Source organism: Prionailurus viverrinus, chromosome X, assembly GCF_022837055.1.
Source record: "Prionailurus viverrinus isolate Anna chromosome X, UM_Priviv_1.0, whole genome shotgun sequence".
Classification (NCBI taxonomy): Eukaryota; Metazoa; Chordata; class Mammalia; order Carnivora; family Felidae; genus Prionailurus; species Prionailurus viverrinus.
Window position 1 is genome coordinate 100,122,231 of NC_062579.1, and position 26,968 is coordinate 100,149,198.

At 38.6% G+C, this 26,968-nt stretch overlaps 1 protein-coding gene across 5 annotated transcripts in view; it reads left to right on the forward strand.

Moving 5' to 3' along the window:
• OCRL (OCRL inositol polyphosphate-5-phosphatase) overlaps positions 1-26,968 on the forward strand; it is a 50,618-nt gene that overhangs the window by 17,829 nt on the left and 5,821 nt on the right. For 4 of the 5 annotated variants that reach the window (XM_047843998.1, XM_047843995.1, XM_047843996.1 and 1 more), the window contains 13 exons: positions 301-421; positions 509-670; positions 1,929-2,030; positions 3,015-3,129; positions 4,298-4,414; positions 4,519-4,706; positions 7,150-7,261; positions 8,844-8,953; positions 10,555-10,690; positions 15,308-15,418; positions 16,079-16,244; positions 16,509-16,744; positions 24,228-24,251. In XM_047843998.1, coding sequence (XP_047699954.1) covers positions 301-421; positions 509-670; positions 1,929-2,030; positions 3,015-3,129; positions 4,298-4,414; positions 4,519-4,706; positions 7,150-7,261; positions 8,844-8,953; positions 10,555-10,690; positions 15,308-15,418; positions 16,079-16,244; positions 16,509-16,744; positions 24,228-24,251 — 1,700 coding nt within the window. The remainder of the gene's footprint in view (positions 1-300; positions 422-508; positions 671-1,928; positions 2,031-3,014; positions 3,130-4,297; positions 4,415-4,518; positions 4,707-7,149; positions 7,262-8,843; positions 8,954-10,554; positions 10,691-15,307; positions 15,419-16,078; positions 16,245-16,508; positions 16,745-24,227; positions 24,252-26,968) is intronic. The other variant, XM_047843997.1, reaches the window with a different exon arrangement.

Sequence of the window (26,968 nt, forward strand, 5' to 3'; positions counted from 1 at the left end):
CTATCAACCAGGCATTATGCTAAGTCTTCAATAAATGTTAGCTGTTATTATTCAGGTTCCAAATTAATGTAACTTGCTGTTGTTCTAGTTAATATGTCAAGTCCTTCAGGGACAGATGTGTTTCTTCCCCCAGTCTAACTTATCACTCTCCTTGTGATACCTTTCTGTTTGGTAATGCCATTGAGCAAATAGTGATCAAATCAAAACCACTGTGATGAAGGCAAAAAGCTCTGTCTGTCCTGGATAATTTGGATGTTATCTTTATTTTCCCCCTTTGATTCTGGATTCTGTGTACTTCAGGGCTTCTTGGATTTGAGGATAATTTTTCATCTATGAATTTGGACAAGAAAATTAATTCACAAAATCATCCTACAGGGATTCATCGGGAACCCCCACCTCCACCCCCTTCTGTGAATAGAATGTAAGTCCTATGTCATAATGTATTTCTCATTTAGGAACTTTTATATTTTAGGCAGTTTCACTTTTGAATTTCTCATTTATTTCCTAGGCTTCCACGTGACAAAGAAGCTCCTAATAAGGAACAGCCCAAAGTGACCAACACCATGCGGAAGCTCTTTGTACCAAATACCCAGTCTGGGCAGCGAGAAGGTCTCATCAAACATATCCTGGCAAAGCGAGAGAAAGAATATGTCAATATTCAGAATTTCAGGTTAGTCTCTCCTCTACTTACTGAGGTATGGCATAAAATGTCCTTTTGTTACTTAAGGTATTAGTTTAATTAGCTTAAGAATCAAAGCATAATAAAAAGGAATGGTCAGCCAGTTCAAGCCCCTATCTCTATATTAGTCAGTGACATACATATACAAACATATATATATATACAAAACTGTAGCAAATGCTACAGTTTCCCTTGGATTTTCTAACTACTAATGATACCGTATCTACTAATGCTTCTGTCTACTCAGAACCAAATCAAACTCACATGTACTGGAGAATTATCCCTTAGCACATTCCCTAAGCAAATGTGTTTATCTTTCTGGACTGCTGAGTTTTTTCTCACCAATATTAGAAGATTAAAGTCTCCCATTACCACTGGTTTAACTTGCTTACTTTGGTAAGTTAACTAAAGAACATTTCATCCAGTCCTCTTGATTGAGAGGTCTGCCTTGGATTCTTTCTTCTTTTCTCTGTATCATATTTTTCATTTCACCTTTGCTTGTCAATCTCTTCTTCTCTGGACCTAGTGTGAGTGGTATCTGATGTGGCGTGGTGTATATCCCAACCTGCAAAGCAGCAACAGTTTTCTTTGTTGTTTGTGAACAGCACATGCCCTTAATAGTCTAAGATTCCAGTCCCATCTATCCCATTAAGCCTCATTTGTTATAATTCAATTATAACTGTATCCCTACGCCAAAATCTATAGTTCCTCATATTCCCCATGATGCTTATTTTTGTATGTAAACAGTTAAGACAGTTATGAGTGTTTCCTTCTGCTTTCCCCCTTAGTACTATATCTGCCTCAACAGAATTTCCTACACAGATGTCCTTGTAATCCTTTGGGAAGTGAGTTTTTGGATTCAACTATAGCTCCTTATGGAACAGTTATCCACATCAGACGTATTTACAGCATGAAGATACCTTTTTTCCCCATCTACAAGCTCTCCCTTCAAGTATAAGTTTGGATGGAGTTTAATTGAAAGGAAATGTGGTGGAGCAATTAACTTTATGTTTTTTAAGTAGAGACTTGGTTTCCCTTTGTGGATTCACCTAATATAAAATTTAGAGAATGAGCCTACTGCCTTTGTGTTCTACATGCAAGAGGTTTTTCTTATATGTGTATAGCAAAACATTTTGAGAAATTATGTTGGCTTATTGTGAATATACCCTTGTATAAAGAGTGATGAGAGAACTTTCATTGCTTCATACTTGACCTTTGTTTTCAAGTAATTTTTCATATTATGTATTAGATTTTTTGTTGGAACGTGGAACGTGAATGGCCAGTCTCCAGATAGTGAGCTGGAACCTTGGCTGAACTGTGATTCGAATCCTCCTGATATCTACTGCATTGGGTAAAGAACACATCTGGAATTTCCTTTTGGCTATATGTTTGGTATTAGTTTACATGACATTTTGCCCTCCTTTTTCTAATGATTTGGTAAAAACCTACTATAGACTATATGTGAGAATTATCTTGTGGGTCAAATTTGTGAGATAAGAAAGGAATGATACCTGAAATGGTGAAAGGAAACATCTAGTCATCTCAAAATGCAAATAAAACTATATTCTTTTTTTTTTTGAATCTTTATTTATTTTTGAGAGAGAGAGAGAAAGAGCACAAGCAGGGGAGGGGCAGAAAGACAGGAAGACACAGAATCTGAAGCAGGCTCCAGGCTCTGAGCTGTCAGCACAGAGCCCGACATGGGGCTCAAACCCACAAACCGTGAGATAATGACCTGAGCCGAAGTCGAGTGCTTAACCGACTGAGCCACCCAGGTGCCCCCAAATAAAACTATATATATATTTTTTAATGCTTATTTTATTTTTGAGAGAGACAGACAGAATGCAAGTGGGTTAGGGGCAGAGAGAGAGGGAGACACAGAATCCGAAGCAGACTCCAGGCTCTGAGCTGTCAGCACAGAGCCCGATATGGGGCTCAAACCCACGAGCTGTGAGATCATGACCTGAGCCGAAGTCAGACGCTCAACCAACTGAGCCACCCAGGTGCCCCTAAAACTATATTCTTAACAGCAACTGAGACTTGAGGTCATTTCCAACAGTGACTATTCCTAGGATATATAAGCAAAGCTCCACTGTTATCCCTTGTGGAGGTTTTTGTTTGTTTATGTTTTGCATAACCTGTGCATATACTTATAAAGAGTCTTTTGAAACAAAGTTGCTTGTCCTTACTGATCACCTGGGTCAGTGGACCAGTTCTATAAAGTTTCTCTCTTTCCCCATTCCCTTTCCACCTAATGTCTCAGAAAATGGGATGGGAGGTAGTCAGAGATAATTATGGGATATGTATAGATCTCATGTCTTCGTGTTTTTTTCAGATTCCAAGAGCTGGACTTGAGCACAGAAGCCTTTTTCTACTTTGAATCTGTGAAGGAACAAGAGTGGTCCATGGCTGTAGAGAGGGGTTTGCATTCCAAAGCCAAGTATAAGAAAGTAAGCTGCATTTCATTATTAGTATACAACTAAATAGAACTCACTAGAAGTTATTCTGTTATCTATAACTTGTTCCAAAAGAATGGCTTAATTGAATTCTTCTCTGTGTGTAATACTGCAATAGGGCAGAATAGTCCTTTACACCTATTTTCTAAAAATAATTTTTTTCCTAAGCTTTCTGACCCTATATTTTCATTGCTTAGGTAGCTTTTAGGAGAAAAAAAAGAATTTTATTCTCAGAATGATAATTAGCTTATGATAATTACTTACAGAGCAACAGTAAGAGTTTAAGATCAAAATTGTTCACTGACCTGGTCAGAACCAGATACTTTACAGAAAAGCAGTTTGAAGCATGTGGGTGCATAGGGTATGGTGTGGAATCAGGAAGAAGTATTGTGGAATTTAAATGAGTTCTAAACCTTGTAAATCAAAAGTAGAGTTGACTTTAGCAAGGTGGGCTAATTTCTTGGTCTTTGGAAGGCATGTGGTAGAGGCTACCAGAAGAGTTATTTTAATTACATGGTTACCATAGTAACCCCTTTAAAAGGAGTCCTCTGAATATTTTTCATCCACTCCTTCCAACAGTTGATATAGGTAATAAAAATCCTGAAGGTGTTATTCCTCTCACATAGATCCCTGACTAACACATATTTCAGACATATTTCTAGCTCTAGTTTACATACTTAAAAAAAGATTGCTATTTTAGAAATTTTAATTTCTTAAGAAATTGGAAATCAGAAACTAGGAAGGAGAGGCAAAAGAAATAAGCTGGGATAGGGGTTTTAGATTTGATTTTTTAATGCTAACTACTCCTGGTAAGTTTAAAAGTGATTAAAATAGATACATAGGTAGGTAGATAGATAGATACATACATATGTACGTACATACATACATACATACATACATAGATTTGATTAAAATAATGTATCCTAGAGCTGAGTATACTTGATGTCCCCAAAGATTTTTATCTCCAACTGATCAGAGCTGGATTAGAGTTTCCCCAGAGAAATTTTGTTTCCTTTGTATGGGGTCCACTGGGAAATTAGAGGGTTTGGATTCAGATTTGAACATCATTAATATCTTCTTGGTGGAAAATTAGTTGTGGGATTAGATGTGTGGCAAAGAGTGTATTAACATGAACCTTTTTCTAACTCCCTGGAACTCGTAGGTTCAGCTAGTCCGCCTTGTTGGGATGATGCTCCTCATATTTGCCAGAAAGGACCAGTGGCAATATATCCGTGATGTTGCTACAGAAACAGTTGGAACTGGAATCATGGGGAAAATGGTGAGTTACTTTGGAAATGAGCTTGATTATTATTTATGTCCATGTGAAATTCACCTGCCAGTTCTGTCTTTGTACTAATTGTGAATAATTACTCTTGCTAACAGGGAAACAAAGGTGGGGTAGCTGTGAGATTTGTATTTCACAACACTACCTTTTGCATTGTCAATTCTCACCTGGCTGCCCATGTGGAGGACTTTGAGAGAAGGAACCAAGATTATAAGGACATCTGTGCACGAATGAGTTTTGTGGTCCCAAATCAGACACTCCCACAGCTGAACATCATGAAACATGAGTGAGTGGTTAAATCTCCTTTGTCCTTTGAATAGTGGGGCTGAAACGAGATTAAACTGGTAGGAAACTATGGAACTGTGAAGAGTGAATGAATACTATTTAGGGATTGGAGTTGCAAAGAAGAGTGGGTTTTTGAGGAATTCACTGAGGCAGATTCACTGAGGAGATTCACTGAGACAGAGAAATCAGATTTGCTATCAGAGGTTCTATTAGTGGGCATGTAAGAGTAATGCTGGAGGGGTGTGTCAATTGGAGTCAGTTTTTATTATTTAAAAAATTTTTTTAAGTTTATTTTGAGAGAGTGAGTGAGCATGGGTGGGGGAGGGGTAAAGAGAGAGAGAGAGAGAGAGAGAGAGAGAGAGAGAGAGAGAGAAAGAGACACAGTCTCAAACAGGCTCTGCACTGCCAGTGTGGAGCCTGATGTGGAGTTTGAACCCACAAACCGTGAACTCATGACCTGAATGGAAATCATGAGTCAGGTGCTTAACTGACTGAGTCACCAGGCACCCCTTTATTGTTTTTTATTATAAAATAGAAATGTTTATTATGAATGTAATAAAAGATAAAAGTAGAAATCACTTTGCTGTCCCCTAGCCAGTTTCTATCTTCAAAGGAAAGTGCTATTAATAGTTTGGTGTGTATCCTGGAACTGTGCTGTCCAATGTGATAGCTAGTAGCCATAGGTGGCTATTGGACACTTAAAAGTAGCTAGTCCAAATTGAGATGTATTGTAAGCGTAAACTATACACTGGATTTTCAGAGACTTAGTAAGAAAAATGTAAAATATCTCCATTTTTCAATATTGATTACATGTCGAAATGATAATTTGGATATATTGAGTTAAATGAAATATATTGTTAAAGTTATATTCACTTGTTTCTTTTCATTTTTAAATGCAGCTACTAAAAAATTTAAAATTACATCTCTGACATGCATCTTATTTCCTTTGAATAGTGCTGTTCTAGACCTTTCTGTATATACAAACACATGCACTCTCATTATAGAGGACTGTATTGTCTTATTGTGGGTCTCATTCCAAGCCAGTGTGTGTATGTATTATATTAATTTATGCATTATATATATATTGTATTATATCTATATTATTTTTTTAATGGCTGTGAATCATTAAGAATTGGGGCACTGGAGATGTAGACAACAATGGATCAACAGGATAATATGAGAAAAGTTTGTGAAGAATGGGACTTAATAAGAATACAAGCAGAAATCAGTTGAGGGATGGACTGGGTAGTACAAAATGATTAGTCTTCAAGAAATTAATATTGGTAATTGAAATTCTGAAAGGGTGGTGTGATTTGGAATAAGTGATTTGAGATGGGAATTAGGAAAACAAAAGATAATTTAACATATTAGGAGCAGCACAGAGTAGGGTATTTGGGAAAATAGGGAAGAGTAGTGATATTGGCCTGAATCCATAATGTCTCAATAATTAGGATCCTATAGAATTCTTTTTTTTTAATTTTTTTATGTTTATTTTTGAGAGAGAGGGAGAGACAGAGCGTGAGCAGGAGAGGGGCAGAGAGAGAGGAAGACACAGAATCCGAAGCAGGCTCCAGGCTCTGAGCATTCAGCACAGAGCCCGACGCGGGGCTCGAACTCACAAACCGAGAGATCATGACCTGAGCTGAAGTCGGACGCTCAGCTGACTGAGCCACCCAGGTGCCCCGAGGATCCTATAGAATTCTGCTTCATGGTAGTAAAGTCAAGGCCTTGACGTTAATGGTCATGAGGTTGTCCTGAAATGCCTTAAATTTATTTCCTCAGGATTCCAGACATTTCATGTTGCATTTAAGATTGGCAAAGAGACCCATTCAGGACTTGAGATAGCTCACAGGAGAATCCTTTTTAGTGTGGTAATTTCTGGGTCTTCCCTGTGGGGGGACTCTCAGCTCATCTAGGGGCCTGTGGCAAGCCAGTCTCCTTCCTGCCTGAGACTTGGACTGTTCATCTGGGGCAGGAGTAGGCAAATTGGCTATGGTGCATAGCTGGTCAGACTACGCAGACCTTAGTTAAGAGTCTGCAGAATGTCAGGGCTCAGAGAGGCAGAAAATGTTCAGATTCTCTTCCCCTGGAAGAGGGGCAGGAAGCCAGACAAAATTTTGGAGCTAGTCCAGCAAATAAACTACATGCTTCTTTTAGGCAGTTAACTCCTTAGCTTCTGAATTCCACACATATACTGTATTTCCCTCTCTTTGTTCTTCATGTATGGAGTGCCTATCTTCCCACCAATTTGGTAATCCCTAGTCCTTCTCAGGTGTTGGTAGTACTTGCCCCCAGAGGATAAGTTACAGCTTAAACTCCTTGTGTCAGGTAGTGATAAATGAATCCTTATCAACAATCTACTAGTTTTCTTATTTCCGTTCTTCTCTGATTGACTTGTTATGGTAATTCTTGCTACTTCTGTTCCTGTATTTCTTGATCTTCAGTGTTGTCATCTGGTTGGGAGATTTGAACTATAGGCTTTGCATGCCTGATGCCAATGAAGTGAAGAGTCTTATAAACAAGAATGACCTTCAGAGACTCTTGAAGTTTGACCAGGTAAGTAAATTTTCGTTTTATGGGTATGTTCCTAGATGGCAGATAAAATTCTTCGCTTTATGAGATATATGTGTGGGAGGTGTGTCTTACTCTAGGAATAGATGGAAAGGTCTCATTGTCTTGGGAAAACAGTGTGACTAGCGATGCAGCGAATGAACACAGGTTTGTAGTGCTTTTATTGAGCGCTTGCATAGGAGAAGGGGAGATAAAAAGTAAATATAACATTTGTTCATTGTCTTTATCAAGAAGAGATTTTAGAGATTTATATAAAATAAGTTGGATAATGGGTGGGGTTAATTGGAGACCACTTCCTGGAGGAAGTGGGCCTTCAGCTATGTTGATGCAGTTTGGCAGATGGGACAGGGAATGTTGCTCTATGATTACTTGGCAGTCTTAGAAACAGCATAGAAGTAAAAGAGGGAGGCCCTGTGAGGGGATTGGGAAGAACAGAAGTTTGGGATAAATAGCACAGACTGTGGTCTAATGGGAACTGATTGAGAAGTTGGGCCTGGCTGGCTTATAGATGTTAAAACCTGTGGGAAAAGCATTGATTTGGTAACATTTATATAAAACTTGGTATTCAGGAACCTAGTTTTCTGTAAATTTGCCTTGGAACCTGGCACATGACTTGAATTTTTACTTCAGCTTATGGATACTGGTTGCTAAAAGTGAACACTTCTTATAGAGGGAAGAAAATGTTTCGACTTGATTTTAATGTCTTTAAATCCTTATGAAAGCCTTTTTGACCTTTAGACATAGTAAAAATGTAGGAGTTTTGCAGTAGAATGTTTTTTTTTTTTATATATAGTGAGTCTTTTTGGGCTCTTTCTTCATATTGAGGTTGACTGACTAATTTCTTTGCATTTCTTCCTCTGTCATGTTTCCAAAGGGGGTACAGTTGGAATAAATTCTGAGTCTTATGTAATTCTGGTAGAGTATTTGAGTGAGGATAACTTTCAAAACGATCCATAACTATTCACTGAATTTGGCTTTTGGAATTATCCATTCAACATCTGTGTGCTTTTTTAAAAAATTAAAATTGCGCTAGATGATTCCTGTCCAGCTTCAGAGAAAGATTATTCTTATTTCATTTTTCCATTTTACTCAACCACTATTTTTAAAATTAGAAAAAAAAAATTTTTAACATTTATTTATTATTGAGAGACAGAGACAGAGCATGAGCATGGGAGGGTTAGAGAGAGGGAGAGACACAGAATCTGAAGCAGGCTCCAGGCTCTGAGCTGTTAGCACAGAGCCTGATGCAGGGCTGGAACTTCCCAATGACAAGATCATGACCTGAGCCGAAGTCAGACACTTAACTGAGCGACCCAGGTGCCCCACCCAACCACTATTAGCAATAAAAAATTAGTGATCTGCACATAATGAGCATTCTATCTGTGGGTGAGTTTAGATGTCATGGGAATGGCAAGATTTAATTCATAAGGTACAGAAATTTTATTTATGCACCCTGACAGTTGCAAAAGCAATGAAACTTGATAGTTAGAAATCGTTGATCAACCTGATGATCACCTGTATTAAGATGGTGTTACCCTGCTTATGTGATGCTTTTTTCTATCTCTAGCTAAATATTCAGCGCACACAGAAAAAAGCTTTTGCTGACTTCACTGAAGGAGAAATCAAGTTTATCCCCACTTATAAGTATGACTCTAAAACAGACCGATGGGATTCCAGGTAAAGTGACAAGAACCTTGTCACAGAATAGGTTCAGGCCTGGTATTATTTCTGTCCCTACAGATTGGTGAACGGCTAGGAATTTTTAGGTCATGCCAGATGCAGATATAAAGACCTAATGGTTCAGTGCTGTTACAGAAGAGTTTTTAATGCATGTGTACTCACAGGTGAATTTATCTTAAAGTATTACTTTTGTTGAAATTTTATGGGCTGTCTGCAGTGCCTTATTTCTATCATCTCAACAGACTTGCTGAGATTTTTACCTTTCTGACCCCCTCCCATTTCCTTATCTATTGTCCTGTTCTTATTGTTTTATCCAAATTGTTTCTCAACTCTTCAGCTGTGAACACCAGAAATTGAGTCACAAAAGGCTCTTCCAGCACAATGGTTCTCAGTCCTGATCACACATTAGAATCTATTGGGGGACTTTTAAAAATACTGATGCCTGCAAGCTCACTGCTGTCAGTGCAGAGTTGGCTTCAGATCCTCTGTCCCCTGCCCCCTCTGCCCCTCCCCTGCTCACATGCTCTCTGTCCTCTCTGTCTCTCAAAAGTAAATAAAACATTTAAAAAATACTGATGCCTGGGCCTGACCTCTGCAACTGCCAGAGAAAGCTGAGAACCATTGCCCAGGGGGCCCTTTGATTTCCTGATAATCCCCAGTTAAGTACCTCTGTCAGTATGTTCCTGCTAACTATTTGCCTTCTACCTACTGTCTCTTTGTTCCCTATGGTGTACTAGCTGGCTGAGCCCAGAAGCTTGATTAAACTTCTTTAGACTCAGAGAGCACTAGGATGGGGTGGAGAGGGGTCTGCATTCCTGTGCTCTGAGCGAGCTGGTCAGCAAGTGAAAAGTGACACTCAAAGATCTTGTACACCTCACCTTGTTTCTTCCACTCACCTGACTTGAGAGTCAATTGAAGAGCTACTGATAAGAACTTATGTGTGTCACCTTGTGGCTTAGGTGTACAAGGTGTTACTTATTTTAATTGAATGATGACTAGGCTTTTTCCCTACCCTTGGTATTCTATGGGCTGTTATATGTTCAGACTTGCATGCTTAGATGTTAGTTCATCTCTATTTGAAGAAGCTAGTCATGAAAGTCCAGGTTGAAAAGGAGAAATCTCTAGTTATTTCCAGAGATCAAGCCCAGTCTAGGAATATAGCATTGGATTTTTAGATTCTTACCAGTTGTCTATCTGTTGTGAAATGTCATTGCAAAATGTCATAGAGTAAAGTATTCTGAGTATAATCCTGACCTTCTGAGGATATTTTAAGAAGATGCTATTATATTTTCCTCTGGGGCAGTGTTGTTAAAGATGTAATGCTAATTTGGGGAGCACTGTTTATTCATTCATTACATAACTAATCACTGAGCACCTACTTTGCACAAGACACTGTCCTAGGGGTTGGAGATTCAGTGGCAAACAAGCAGACACAGACCCTTTACAGAGTTTGCAGTATAGTAGGGAATATTATAGTTGGGATCATTAGGGAAGGAGAGGCATTTAACAAGACGGCCTAACCCTGGTCTAAACCAGTGTGGTAGGTATTACATTCTTGTGTGGTATGTTCCCTTCATAATTCCTTTCTTTATTTGCAGTGGGAAATGTCGGGTTCCAGCCTGGTGTGATCGGATTCTTTGGAGAGGAACAAATGTTAATCAGCTTCATTACCGGAGTCATATGGAACTAAAAACCAGTGACCACAAGCCTGTTAGCGCCCTCTTCCATATTGGGGTAAACACTTGTTTGTTCATTTATTTGTTTGTAGGTTAAGTATATATTCTTAGAGCATCATTTAGCCTCAAAACAGATCAGTAGTTCAGTGAGCCATAAATGTTACCATAACCAAATAATTATTTGCAACTTTGAGAAATTAGTGCCCCCAACCGTCCTAAATGCTGTCCATATGGTTCTTAATGAGCTTGGCCTTTTAGTGACACAGATGTTTCTCATGCTGCAGAGTGTCTGGGTGGTAACCTTAGCCTCCTAAAGTTGTTATTCATAAAGAAGAGTTAGAAGCTAGGTTTTAAAGAGTGAGTAGATAGATAGATAGTAAGAAGGGAAAGGCCTAAGAGAGAGGTTCCAGGTGGAGGGGCTGGGAACAGCAAGAACAAAGGCATAGACTGATCAGCATACAACCAAATCTGTATATTAGCTTAAAAGGCATATAGTCAGCTGTACTATTAGTGAAACTTTCCTGTTCAGGAGCACATGTTTTAAATTTTTCTTTAACTCTGTTGCATCCTAGGCTGGATTAATGGCCAGTTAATTTTTTTTGTCTCTGTTGTGAGTAGTTTTTGCTTTCACATTGTATTTTCTAGCTGTGTGTATACGTAGGTTATATCTTGGGATCTTGTTGATTTAATTTATTACAGCTAGTACATTAAAAGAAATTTTTTAATCTTTATTTATTTTTGAGAAAGAGAGAGACAGAGTGCGAGCAGGGGAGGGGCAGAGAGAGAGGAAGACACAGAATCCGAAGCAGGCTCCAGGCTCTGGACTGTCAGCACAGAGGTGGATGCAGGGCTTGAACTCACAGACTGTGAGATCATGACCTGAGCCGAAGTCAGATGCCCAACTGACTGAGCCACCCAGACACCCCATGACAGCTAGTACATTTAGATTATTTCTTGTAGATTTCCCAGACATACAGTCATGTAATCTGTCAGAATCTATATAGTTCAGTGCTTGATAGGGTGGGCTTTATAGACTGCTTAGATTTGCATCCTTGTTCAACTACTTCCTGACCATGTAACCATGAAAATTTATGTAACAGCCCTATGCCTCAGTTTCCTCCACTATAAAATGGGGATAACAGTGGTACTACTTATGGGGATTAATGAGTTAAGACATGCAAAGAGCATAATAGGGTAGATTTCTTTCCTCTGTGTATATGTTGATTCTTTTTGCTTCTGAGATAGATTATCCCCAACATGTCTTATCCTTCTGTCTTAAAGGGGAATTTTGGGGGTATTTCCTTTATTTACAAAGTTACTTCTTGGTCTTAGAATAATTTGAAGCAATTGTGACTTGACTTTTATCCATTTTGAAATTTTAAAATAATAATAAATAATAGTTTTTCTCAAATAGTAGCTATGTGTGCTGGGGACTGGGATGGGCAGTTTAGACATATCTCATTTACTCCTCACAACAGTACTATGAGTTAAATATTTCTCATTTAACAGGTGAGCAAATGGAGAACTAATGAGTTAAAATAACTTCCTTAAGAGCATTCAACCAGAAGGAGAGCTAAGATTTTAATCTTGTCTGTTTAACTCCCAAGCCTATTGATGTTCTTTCCACTAACCCCACAATGCCTCTATAGTTACAAAGAACTTACAGACTACATAAACCTTTAGATACTATTTCTAGCCCACCTAATTTCTATTTTGTACTTGTGAGCTGCTCTGTTTTCTTCATTTGAATTCTCTTAATTCATTTTTAAAAGGATGTCTTTCCCCAGACACTAACCTTTTTGGTTTAATCAGCTGTGCTTGGCTTTTTTGTCTGTATTTCTTTTCAGAACCTTGGAATATTTGTAATATTCCACACATATTAATCCAGAGCTCCCAGCAGGATAGTTAAAAATTTTCCATACTACCTGTGTATTTTTGTGTATCTTTAATAAATGTCTACCTTTCTAATTTTTAATACTACTTAAATTATGCAGGAAATCAAAAGTGCTTTCTCTTTAAAATTAAAAAAAAAAAACGTTTTAAGCAAAATTTACAGATAAGGCTGAAGTTCTTCAATCCCTGTTCTACTCCCACCTTTGTCCCAAACCCCCACTTTCCAGCCAGGCCAACTACCATTATGAATGTATATCTTTCTAGACCAGTATAGTCCAATAGGTCTTTCTGTGATGATGGAAATGTTATAGATCTATCCTGTCCAGTACAAAAGCTACTAGCTTCAGGTAGCTATTGATCACTTGAAGTGTGGGTAGTGAGACTAAGAGAGCTGAATTTTCAATTTTATTTAATTTGAAGTAATGTAAATTAAAAAAAAATTAATGTTTATTTTAGAGAGAGAGAGACAGAGTGCAAGCAGGAGAGGGGCAGAGAGAGAGGGAGACACAGAACCAGAAGCAGGCTCCAGGCTGTGAGGTGTTAGCACAGAGCCCCACGCAGGGCTCAAACCCACTAACTGTGAGATCATGACCTGAGCCAAAGGCAGCCACTTAACCAACTGAGCATCCCAGACGCCCCTGAAGTAATGTAAATTTAAATATCCATATGTGGCTACTGGCTATTATCTTGAACAACACACTTCTAGACTTTTGCATATGCTTTTCAGTGTTTACCCATATACAATAGAGTATTGTTTTGTATATTGGTACATATATCATAAATGGTCTCATACCGTATTTGTTGGTCTGCAGCTTGCTTTTTAAAAAAAAAATTCAGTGGTGTGTCTTGGAGAGCTACCCATGTTACTACGTAAATATCTAGCTCATTAATCATCTAACTCATTCTTAATTCCTAATTTTGTTGGTAATTTCCTTTTCTAAAGTGGGTGTATCAGGTGGTGACATTCTTATGGTGGTTTTCCCCTTCATTATCCTTGATATGCCATTAAGGGGTATGATCATGATAACCCACTGAGAAAAGTTTTGAGTTTATTGAGTTAACCACCCCATATTTTGGTCTCTTGGGCATGCTTGGGCATGATTAGAGGCTTTAAGAAACCACATTATATTTTTACCACCATTGTCATCAATGACTGTTAATAAAGGGACCAAGTGCTCAATGGCCAGTTAATTAACTTCAGAAGACTTGCTGTGGGCTAGCTGACATATGGTTTTCACCCCTGTACTTGGTAATGGGATCTGTTGCATTGGTTCTCAGACTTTGGTGGACAGAGAAATTGCCTAGAGATCTTTTTAAAAAATGCAGTAGGCCAAGGCATCTGCATTTTTTAAGACCTACGTGAATTAATCCTGTTGCGTACCTGGTATTTTGGAAAGGATCTTACACTAGAGGTCCAGATACAACAATTGGATACAATTGTGGATACAACTGTGGCAGTGAGCAATTTAGCTGATCTTTTTGTATCTTGATATTCTCAAGGATCAGAAGAATAATCCTTCCTTTGGTAGCCTGGCTGGTTGTTGTGAAAAGATGACACACATAAAATACTTTATGAAATAAGAAGTTGCAAAATTTTATAAAAATATTAAAAATATATAAAATTTCTCTTAACACTATACTATGGACCCTGGTGACACTAGCGATTGCTTGGGCCTCAGTTCTCTAAGAGTTATGGCTTAGACATGTAAAAACCTTCCCAGTCGTTGAGATCTTTGGCTCAGCTTTGATGCTTTTATTTTCCATATTTGATTTACAACCTCTGCTACATGCATCAGTCCTTTTTTTCCCTCAACATGGAATCTGTGAAGTTTTCTTTCTAAAAAGAAGCTGCAACCTCAATAAGTTAAAATGCTATGTTAATTATGTTCATTTTTGGCATTGATTTGTATGAAGTTTAATAGTGAAAAAAACCCGAAGCTATTTCAGGAAGCTGAAAGCGCTGTGTCAGATGGGAAAATTTTTTGATCTATTAGTCAAGATGATTTGTTTGTCATGCTTTTTTTACCCTAATCTAGGGCATTTTCTATTGGCTCTTCTCTAAAATAACCATAGGATCTGTTTACTAATGTACCTTTATCATTATATAATGATATAATGCACTGACATTATGATTCTTGGCATTGCGCATAGCAGCTAATAGAATTAAATGCTTTAATCATTTTTCTGCTGTTTCAGTGCTTTGTGATCATTGTTAGAAACAGTAGTAGGTATGTTTTGACACTTAATTTGTGCAATGCAGGAAATAATTTTTACCATAATTGTCACATTTCCCCCAACACCAAATAACTTAACAATGGAGCAAGAAAATATTCTTCCCAAATATTACTGCCAAGCTTTTTATTTATTTATTTGTTTGTTTATTTATTTATTTATTTATTTATTATTTTTTTTTTACTGCCAAGCTTTTTAGCACAGAGGTTTAACTTTTCCAGGAAGTTAACCAATTAACCTTACCTTTACCATAAAGTGTGTAGTGCTGAAATGCTTAGTTTAATTTATATTTGTTTTAGTGATGTTTAAAAAATTGTTAGACTCTTAGAGATTCAAGCTGAAAGCACACAAGACTAAAATAAGGATCTGTTTTCTTTGAGGTAAAAGTTGTGGATGGAGTGATATTTCAGAAAGTGTTTGAAGATGTTGTTTGCACCACATTTTATTTTAAATGATTGCTGTAACAACGCCTTTTAAATTGTTAGGTAATCTCAAAAGAAGATGAGCTAGGAGCATGTAAGACTGAAAAAGAGGGTTTACTTTCTTTCAGGTGAAGGTTGTAGATGAACGGAGGTATCGGAAAGTATTTGAAGATATTGTACGCATCATGGACAGAATGGAAAATGACTTCCTTCCTTCCTTGGAGCTCAGCAGGAGGGAGGTGAGCAAAAATACATGGCTTCCCCATGCACTGCCCATCGTGGTCAGTGCAGGGGAAAGCATGTTTGTTAGAGAAGGCAACACAACAAAGTGGTGAAAACCATGTGTGTTGAAGTCAAACTGCCTCCATGCTGATTCCAGCACTGTCATTTAGTAGATGTATGACCAGAGGCGCATGTCTAACTCTCTCAGAGCCACACTTTCCTTTTCTGGTTAAAGGGGTGGTTGTGAGGATTACATGAGTTAGTACATGTGAAGCTCTTAAAACTGTGCCCAGCACAAAGTAAGCCCTCAGATGTTAGCTTTTCTTACTTAGTATTTCAGAGCTGCTGGTTAATTCATATCTCAGGAACCAGGATTTGGTCATGGGATGAATGTCCTGACCCAAGGTTGGGTTATCCTCTTAGGATCTCAGGAATAATCAGAGTAGTCCAGAGAAGTAGCAAGAGCTGCCTAATTCCTCTTCTGCTGGTGTGAGTAGAATAACAAATGAGAGGACGTGGCATACAGCCAGCTCAGTCAGTGAAGGCGTACAGACAATAGTTGTACACCTGGTCAATAATAATTACCTTATTCTTTATTCATATTCCCTATGGAATAATCCAACTGACTGACTTCCCCTACTAGTGATGCATGTTTGTGTCTGTCTGTTATTCCCCAGTTTGTGTTTGAGAATGTGAAGTTTCGGCAACTACAAAAGGAGAAGTTCCAGATCAGCAACAATGGACAGGTTCCCTGCCATTTTTCTTTCATCCCTAAACTTAATGACAGCCAGTACTGCAAACCATGGCTTCGGGCTGAACCTTTTGAGGGCTACTTGGAGCCAAGTGAGTTGTCCCTTTACCATTGTCTCTGCTTGCAATGCATCCTCTCCCCCTGGTTTCCACCCCCTCCCTCTGTTTAACTTCATGTTTTCTAACCACATGTCTCTTACCTTTACTGTCATTATATTGGGGAGATCTCTTTTGTGTGTCTAGTCTCTCCTTCATCACCTGATGACTTTTTAGAGGACGCTTCTTCTGTTGGTTTTCATCTCCTTTCACTTTTCCACCATAAGTTTCTGTTACCATGTGTCATTTCTTATATTTCAGATGAGACCGTGGACATTTCCCTTGATGTGTATGTCAGCAAAGACTCTGTGACCATTCTGAACTCAGGGGAAGATAAGATTGAAGATATTCTAGTCCTTCACCTGGATCGAGGCAAAGATTACTTCTTGACCATTAGTGGAAATTACCTCCCAAGTTGCTTTGGTACATCCTTAGAGGCTTTGTGCCGAATGAAAAGACCAATCCGAGAAGTGCCTGTAACCAAACTCATAGACTTGGTAAGAAACATCCTAAGACACAGAACCTCCTCTAGATATAATTTTCACAATACTTAAGTGATGTCCTCATTGTCGCTAGGCTTTCTCTTTTGCTGGGGTTGGGGGAATTGTCAAGTGATAATGTCACTTTAGCACTACTTTCATTAGATTAAGTCTCAAAAAAGAGAGAGTAATCTGTAATTGGCTCTTGTCAGGAATATATAATACTGTGTTCACTGAATTAGATTAAAAACTCCCTTCTTAAAGATCTAATGCTTATTTGTTATGCTCTTCATAATTTAAGTTACTTTTGTATAAATTAGCATGTGTGTGAGGTCCAGTAAGTTGGGGGGGGGGCAGTATTATCATTAAACACATGAGAAAACTGAGGCATGAGACAATAACTTTCCCAAAGTGGAATAAGTTAGCAACGAATCTGTCCCCCAGACTTTCTCATTCCCAGTTTGGTAATTCCTTACTTGTATCATCATATCTAATCCCAAACTTGGCTGCATGTTGCAGCCCAGACCTGTAAATGAACCTCAGAATCCCTGGGGGTCCTTGAACAAGTACAGATTCTTCCCTCCGTTCACCTCTGGCAATGGAAGGACAGTCTCGGTGTGCAGGGCTTAGGAACCTACATTTTATCAGCATCCCACATGATTATAATGTACACTGAAGTTTGCTGCATGTTTAATGGGACTCAAGAAAGGGAAGCAGTAGGATTTCCCTTCCCTGACACCAAACTATAATAGCAGTGTTCTTATATAGGAAATGCTTACTACCTTCCATAATGTAAATTGATGTAGTAACAAGTTCATCCTGTTAAGAACTTTTCTTCTAAATAAAAATATTGCCGGATTTGTGTGCAGACCTCTTTGGGCTGTAAAAGCATGCTTTTGGTCTTTTACCAAGAAAAATGAGGTGATGTGGCAGCCATACTTTATCACTACTATTAGTATTCATGTTGATGTTCTTTAGCCTCACCAGAGCAGTGATGTTATCATCTAGCAAGGAGGGCTAGACCAGCGGGCAGACTGCTGGCCTGTGTGATCTGTTCTGTTGCCATGGAATTGTTTTAGCTATGACTCAGATGGCAGATTAAAACACTTGAGTCCAGTCCCAGCATTCTTTCTTGGAATTATACTTGTTTCCCTAGAGCCCTCATAACTGGGTGTATTACCTCTGTTTGAGAGAGAACCATTTTCTTCAGAAATTTACGTCCTTACATTCTCTTATTTTTTTATGATATTGTTTTTTTCTTTTTACCACCATATTCTGTCTTTCCAATTTCGTATTTTATTGTTTAGGATATATTCTAAATGAAGTTTCCCATTTTTTCCCTGCCCCCTTCCTTCCATCCTAAATATCATTTCCCAGCTTTCTTTTTCCCAACGTTTAATTATGAAAGTGGCAGATGTACAGAAAAATGGGAAGGACAGTACAATGAACCCCCACATGCCTTACATAAAATAGGCATTTTTTTTGTTTTTTGTTTTTTTGTTCTTGTTTTTTTTTTTTGCTGTAACATCTGAAATTAAGTAGTGATATGTCACTTCACTGGTGAACACCTTACTCTGCCTCTCTTTTTTGAAAAATTTTTAAAAATGTTTATTTATTTTTGAGAGAGAGAGAGCATGAGCAGGGGAGGGGCAGAGAGCGAGGGAGACACAGAATCCAATGTAGTCTCCAGGCTCTGAGTCTCCAGGAGCACGAAACATGAGATCATGACCTGAGCTGAAGTCTAAAATTATCTGTACCCCATTTGTAATATCTTCCCACTGTATTTTGATTTGATTTTGACCTTCTGCAATGCTTTCTTGTATTTGTTTATATTTGTTCCAAGACAAACATGATATTTCACATCCTATCAGATGATGCTATTAATAATGATACCCATTATCTTCTATTGTATTATTTACTCTAAAATTTTGGTGAAACCAGAAATGAGTTCAGTGCCTATGTTGAGTTTCCTTGTACTGTTTCAGAAAGATTCTTGTGCCATACCCTCTTCCCACCAAATGTGGAATGAAATACTGGCATAAACCCTTTTCATTCTTCTTGCCCTTCTCAATGATAGTGAATTTGCCACTACTAGAATAGTTGGAATTAGCACAAATGACAGACAGAGGAAAATTTGTTTGTAATTATCTTTATTCTTTTCCAGAATAAAGATAAAATTTTCTAGTTTATTAACTAGCATATAATCATCAATATTTATTCATTACACATTGAATACAAAATATTATGGAGTCTATGTAGGTTCCTGAAATTTAGTGGTGATGAAAGTTTACTTATATATACAATATGGCTAAATTATAAATCAAGGTTAATAGGGAATTTGGTTAGAGATACTCTAAACATTAGCTACTTTTACTGGTTAATGTCCAGTGTATTTGGTAAGTCAATATTTTGGAAAGGCATTTGTAATGAGACTTGTGGAGCTTGTAATTTGTATTAACAATAGATTCCTTTCCTGTGCTGTTTGCTCAAGCCTTATATGTTATAAAAGCTTATTGATTAACCAGCTAATTTCTATAAAAATCAATCTCAGAACCAGCTTATTTTGGCTTTAATGCGTATTTGATTCATGTAACATTAACATAACTAGAAACAAGTTCAGCACATAAGAATAAAATTGACTAGAAAAGTGATTTGGGGTTCATGATACAAGTATTTTGAGTTAAGTCCAAGTATTCAAGAAATATGTATTAACATTATTGGGTGAGCATGTCTCCCAGATGTAAGGGACATCATGGATAAATGCTAGAAGGTAAAAGCAGAGGCACCTAGGTGGCTCAGTCAGTTAAGCATCCAACTCATGATCTCAGCTCAGGTCTTGATCTCAGGGTCATGGGTTCAAGCCCCATGTTGGGCTCCATGCAGAGCATTGAGCCTACTTTTAAAAAAAGGTGAAAGCAAAAAGACCACATATGAAAAATTATAAGATTTCCCTGGGAAGGGGCACCTGGGTGGCTCAATAAGGTAATCATCCAACTCTTGATTTCAGCTTAGGTCATGATCTCACAGTTGGTGAGGTCAAGCCCTGAGTTAGGCTCTGTGCTGACAGTACAGAGCCTGCTTGGGATTCTCTCTCTCTGCCCTTCCTGCATTTGTGCATGTGTATGCTCGCTCTCTCTCTCTCTCTCTCTCTCTCTCTCTCTCTCTCTCTTTCTCTCTCAAAATGATAAATAAACTTAAAAAAAAGAGATATCCCTGGGAAGAGTGAAGATTAAAGAAAAGAGTATGTGAGGCTGGTTAGGTAGGTTGGGAGCAGGGAATAGAAAGTCTTGAAGTCAACAGATGAGTTTATGCTGGAGCAGAGGGCATCTACAACTATCACAAGACTTTTATGGGTAGTATGAGGTTGTAAATTGACATATTTGGAGGAACAGCTTGGTCTTGCTTATAGAGTGGGCTAATGGACAGACCAGGTTTGAACTTGCCAGATATGGTTAAAGGTTTTCTCGTAGATACGGAGACAAAAAATGTTGAAGGATGAATGGACAGACTATATTTTCTTGGGGACATGTTTATTAGAACAATATCAAAGTTGAAATAATAAGAATAATGGTTTGGTGATTAGTTCATCCCCAGTGATCTTTTCATTAGGTGTTTACTTCGTCTTACTGATCAACCACTCATTTCTTATCCTGTTAGGTGTATGGTTTGTGTTTCTCCTTTTTATATTTCATTTTAATTAATCCTTTCTAGAACTTCGATATACATTCAGTTTTCTGCTTTTTATTTTCTTTTCTTTTTTATTGTTAAAGTTTATTTTTGAGAGAACGCATAAGCAAGGGAGGGGCAGAGAGAGGGAGAGCGAGAATCCCAAGTAGGGTCTGTGCTGTCAGTGCAGAGCACGACGTAGGGCTTGAACTCATGAACCATGAGATGATGACCTGAACTGAAATCAAAAGTCGGGCGCTTAATGGACTGAGCCACCCAGGCACCCATTTGCTATTTATTTTTAAATTTGAATCTGCCTCTAAATGACTCTTTAACATTATCTTAGCTACATTTACTACTGGCAAAATTCCTCTAGGGATGAGTGTTGGAGTGAAGAATGATTTGCAGTGCATTTGTAGCATGCCAATGTTGCCCCACTAGGGAATCTGAATTAGGTTTCCTTTTTAAATGTAATCAATGCAGGGGCACCTAGGTGGCTGTCTGACTTCAGCTCAGGTCGTGATCTTACTGCTCATGAGTTTGAGCCCCACGTCGGTCTCTGTGCTGATAGCTCAGAGCCTGGAGCCTGCTTCGGATTTTGTGTCTCTCTCTCCCTCTCTGCCCCTCCCCCACTCATTCTCATTCTCTCTTTCTCTCAATCAAAAATGAATAAACATTAAAACATTTTAAATGTAATCAATGCATAGCCTTTTGTAGAGAGAGGACAGGTCAGTTGAACTAAGTGATTATAAGCAACCTTAGAACTACCTTAGGAGTATGCTGTTTATCAGTGGAGGCTAAGTAGTGTTTCTGTTTGCAGAATTGAGCCTAGTGTTGAAATAAGTTATTTACATCTACTATATGCCTGTAGCCAGAGAGGTAAACTCTCAGTATAAATGTGCTGCCCCACCAATATCTAATCAAAGTCCTTTTGATTCTTCTTTCAGAATTTTCTCTTTTGTCTATTTATTTAAAAAAAAATATATAGTTTTCCCATAATTAAAGTGTTTACTCGCTCCTTTTTGATCTACCTTGATAACCTCTTAACAATCCCTTTTGCCTCTATCGCCGCTCATTCATTTTTCCTCTTCAGGGCTGTCAGACTAATCTTTCTATAATACAGCTTTGGGGCCTATCACTTCCTTGCTTAAAGGTAGTCCGTGGCCTGCCCATGCCTACTAAATACAATCCAAATTGCTTTACCTGTCATTCAAGTTCACCAAAAGTCTGACTTTAACATTCCTTTTCATACTTATTTCCCACTATTTTTCTCAACATCCTCCCATGCTGTCTGCAGAACAGATGACCAACTTTTCCCTACACCCACCTTGGGATTTACCTTCTCTGAATCTTTGCTTATTTTTGCCCCTTCCACTTGTAGTGTCCTCACCCCATCTCTACTCTTTAAAATCCTATGAATCTTGGGGCGCCTGGGTGGCGCAGTCGGTTAAGCGTCCGACTTCAGCCAGGTCACGATCTCACGGTCCGTGAGTTCGAGCCCCGTGTCGGGCTCTGGGCTGATGGCTCAGAGCCTGGAGCCTGTTTCCGATTCTGTGTCTCCCTCTCTGTCTGCCCCTCCCCCGTTCATGCTCTGTCTCTCTCTGTCCCAAAAATAAATAAACGTTGAAAAAAATGTAAATAAAATCCTATGAATCTTTTAAGGGCTAGTTAGGTCCCATCTCCATTGTGAAAAGTCCCCTGACAGCCCCAGCCTAAAGCCATCTCCTTCTTTTGAACCCCTTTGCTTGTTTTTCATATTAACCGTTTATTGAGAACTCCTATCTGTGAATTATAACAATATCAGGCTATACATTCTGGGATTTCTTACCCCAAATCAATTGCATACCCAAATCAGGGACCATGTCATTCCCTTCTGTGTAGCCTCCTTTCTCATCCACCCCCCACTGCACCCCCCAAAGGCATGCCTTGCACTGCTCAAAGAAAACTGCTTTGAGGACCTGGTTTGACAGGTTAGTGTATAAAAACTCTGCCTAGTTTTACTTATCGTATCATGTGGCATGTATTCATGGGAGGAAAAATAGAGAAGTCTGTTAGGCTAGTTCTACTATTTCTTAATAAGTAGTCCTAAATTTAAAGAAAGGTTGTGCTCCAAAATTGTGTTAAATTAGATGTTTGGCATTCAGAATTTAACTTTTAAATTAAAAAAATAAAGTAATTACAATACTATTAATACTGCATACTTCATAAGACAATATTACTGTGATTATTTTTAGCTCGATTTATATGTGGTATTTAAAAGTCTAGGTAAACCTATAAGAGCCTGTTTAATCCATAATGTATCTGATAATACTAAAAAACCTATCCACCATATATATAAAAGTCATTTGGGGGAAATGTATTTAGCATTCTATTTGGAACATCACGGAGCACACACTCCCCCACCTCCAGCCTCCTGCACATCTCTCGTAGTAAGATCGGGACTCCCCCTTTTACTATCAGACAAGAGACGTGTGATTTATACTCAGGTTCTTGGTGGCCTGTGGCAGCGTTGGCAGGATTCTAGCTGGGAGTTGGTGGGGAGGTGCTGGCATACTGCACCAGCAGTGTCCCAACATGCCTGGATTTTAGGCTGTTTCCTTGTCCTACAAAGTAAATATCATTATCCCTGTTTTGGAGATGAAGAAACTGAGGCTTTATAAAGTTTAGTAACTTGCCTAAGGTCTGTACAAAATTAATAGGAGGCAGAACAAAGATTTTACCCATGACTGTCTACCACTAGTTTCTGTACTGTCTCCACTAACCATGGTGCTTTGTTTCTCACTTTTTCACAGCCTTGCCCTGCCTTGCCTCTCTGCCCAGAAAGCAGCTAGATTGTATTTTTTGAGTTGTCTAGGGGACAATAGTGGTAATGACTGTAGAGTCAGTCAGACCTGAGTTCTAATCCTGTACCTGCCACTTAATACCTAATAGTATGACCTTGGGCAAATAATTTAACCTGGTAGAGCCTCAGTTTCCCCATCTGTAAAATGGGAATAATATCTACTGTGCACACTTGTGCAGACTAAATGACATTGTATACAAGTACTTTACAGTTTCCAGTACATGGCAGGTGCTCCCTAAGTGGTGGCAGTAGTTATTGTTGCTCTTGTTATTGGATTATAATAAGAGCACAGAAGACAGAGCCAATTAACCTTCTTCCCTCTCCCTTGCTTCTCTTTTTTCTCTTATATCATACAAGAAATCACAATAGGGATAATTATGGGTCTTCTGGTCCACAAAGGTCTGAAATGAAATAAATTTACATTTCAGAGGGACCTCCATATTTGGGGAGTTTAGGGGCCTTTGAGGAGGGGAGTAGGTACATGGCGAGGGAAAAGAGTGTGGGATACTGCTTAGGGTGAAAGGAATGGCAGGGAGAGGGGAGAAGCCAATTGTCTCCTTCTGAATGGCCACTGTCAGACTCACAACCAAATTCGTGCATCGAGTGGCATTAGGATGACTTAGGAAGCCGCATAGTATAGCAGCAGGGCCTGCCTTCAGGCAGCATGTGGAAAGGAGCCATCACTGGGCATTTGGCCAGGTCAGCTGGAAGCTGCCAAAGGACACAAAAGTCTAGAACTGCACATGTATGTTTCTTGAGTGATAATCTCAATAAACCACATGAACGTTTAATATGTATAATAGAGAACTTTGCATGTAGAGAGAACATAACTCCATTTTCAACAATAATGATTTATTTGAAAAATTTAAAGCTGTTTAAAGTATATACATCTAGCAAGATAGTGAGTTCTAATAATACTGATCTGTTTCTAATTCTGTAAATTAATTCTGATTTCTGTCTGTCAATGACTATCTTTTCCTGCTCTGCTCTCAGGAAGAAGACAGCTTCCTAGAAAAGGTAATACAATCCATTGGTGGTTATGTGCTTCCTGTGCTTAATTAACACTTAACTGTGGTCCCTGGAATTTGTCCCTAATCTTTCCCATATCAGAGACCTCTGATTCCATGAGAATCCACCAAAGTCCTGCCAGCTGTTTTTAAGTGTGTCTGAAGTATAGAAAAGATATTTACTGCACTGGTGGTCGTTGAGACCCAGTACATAAAAGCAATAGGAGTCAAGTTTCCAAATTTGTATTTTTAAAATGAGAAGTAACTAAAGAGCTGTCTTGATATATGTGAAAGCTCATGAGGTGGAGCAGGGTACCATTCAGCTGTCCTCCATTTCCAATGATAATAAAAACAGAAGTGGATTTGTGTTGTATTAAGAGTGATTTGTGGTTGGTGACAGTAGTCATTAATTACCGAAAGAATGCAGTTATATGGTTAAGAAAGAGTGTAGAATAGAATTATAGAGCTGAACAAGACCATGAGGGATCATCTGGTGTAGCTCTCTGCCTTCAGACAGGGTACTTTTCCCCATTCTAATAGATAAGACAACCAAGGCCCAAGGTTGAAAAACTCACTAAAGTCATACTGCTCCTGGTATCAGGGGTATGGGGCAGAGGGCACTAGAACCCACATCTCCTGAATACTCAGTCAAGGAACCTAGTAAAGGGCTCCTGTAGTGCTTTGCCACTTCTATCTTCAAGCTGGAGGTTGTCTGGCTCCACACAGGGCTATCACATAGAGAAATGTGGGCTTGAAAACCATTCTTAAAGCGGTGTCACACAGCATCTAACACCATCTCCCCATTTGATGGATTTTAATGCATTTTGATGGTGGAAATGGTGTACTGTTTTTCTGCATTAATTATTAGCGCTAAGGTTTCAAAGTGTGCTTTATTTCCCTTTGAAAATTAAAGTTATCAGGATAATTTGTGGACTTTTGAGAAAGTACTATTTCTTGTGCATGATCTTTCTCTAGACTTCAGAGACACACGTCTGACATTTCATGTTATCACGCATGAATTTGAAAATGGATAGTGGATGATGTATATAACCTACTGACATTTTATTAACCTTTTTAAACCACTAAGGGTTGAGACAGTTCTGCTTCCCGGCCTTTCCTTGTTAATAGCAGGCCATGTTGTCTTTTCATCGCGGACAGTGCCTTGTGTCGCCTTAATGCCTTAGTACAGGAAAAGCACCAGTTGGATGTCAGATTTTTTAAAAAGTACATGAATCAGTGCTGAATAATTTATATATGGTAAGTTTGGAGGCATCTGCTAAATCTGTACATGTGTTGCATTTGGTTCAGAAAATGAGCAGAGTGCATTATGGACAGTGTTTTGATTCAGATACCATGTGGATACCTGGATTTAATACTTGCAACTAGAAAGAAGTTAGTGGATGAGCCCCTGATAAAGTTGTGGCAGCCACAGGGAGCATGAACATCAAGTGATAGACTCCCAGGGAGGGAGGGAGGGAGGGAGGGAAGGAAGGAAGGAAGGAAGGAAGGAAGGAAGGAAGGAAAGAGAGAGAGAGAAGAAAGAAAGAAAGAAAGAAAGAAAGAAAGAAGGCAAAATGGATGTGAAGAAAATAGATTTTAAATGGTAACCAACTGTCATGCTCTTTTCTCTTCCTCATTCTCTTAGAAAGGTAAAACAGCTTTAAAACGTCAGCAGTGCTGGTTGAAGAACATAGTGTTAAGCAGAGCCCTCATCTCTGCTCTAGTGTATGCAGTCTTTGGAAGTCGTAAAATGCTTTTCTTTCCCATAAAGCAACATGGCTGGGGTTGGGCTAGAATTTACAGAATTTCCTAAAGTTGAAAGTACACAATTTATAACCTCAAGCTGGAGAAGGGGGGAAGATGCAAAGAATTGGTTACTGTTTTCTCCACTAGAATTTTTCTGAAGGCTGCCCTCAAGGACTTAATCTATTTCAAACACCTTTTTGATATAATTTATATTTGACTATATAAACACAAGATAACTGAGTTTATGTCCCCAGCCATTTCCAAGTTCAGGTTTAGTTGTCACTTTTGGGTTTTTCTCTTAGATTCTTTCAGGAGAATCTAATAGAAAGTAGAAAAGTGAAAGGGGTCACAGCCTTGAGAAATCTGCTGAGTTATTAGTATAAAGAATAACTTCTGGACTCAAACCTGGAACTTTTCACAGTATTTTTGGCTCTTGGTATGCTGTATTCGGTTTACTATTTTTGAGCTATGAGTTTAGTGCCTTAAGATTAGACCTTCTATTGAGGCTGAAATATTCATGAATGTAGGTGTAATGTGGAGAATTGTCTTTAATTTCTGTGGACCAGAGAGCCTCATTTAAATCAGCAATGAAAACTGTAATTTTGTGGTAAGACCTGAAAGAATCAGAAGTTAAGTCACCAAAAACCTAAGTAGATGCTGCTCTTCCAAAGTACTGTGTTGACCATTGTAATTTAATGGCCCACAAGTCTCAGTTGGTATGTGCACTCTGCCATGACTGTACTGCTACAGCGCTGGCTCTCCGTGTCACCCTTGAGAGGATTTACCACACACAGTGCATCCAGTGATAAACATAATGAACCCAAATGGAATGCTTACCTGTTAAGCATCTAGAAAACGAGATTCTTTAACTGTGGGAATCAGTATCAAGTGCCTTCTGACCAGGAGTGACCCCAGTGAGAAAAAATGAAAAATCTTAAGAGATGAAGATGAAATTGTACTTACATAAGCAGAATCTGGAGG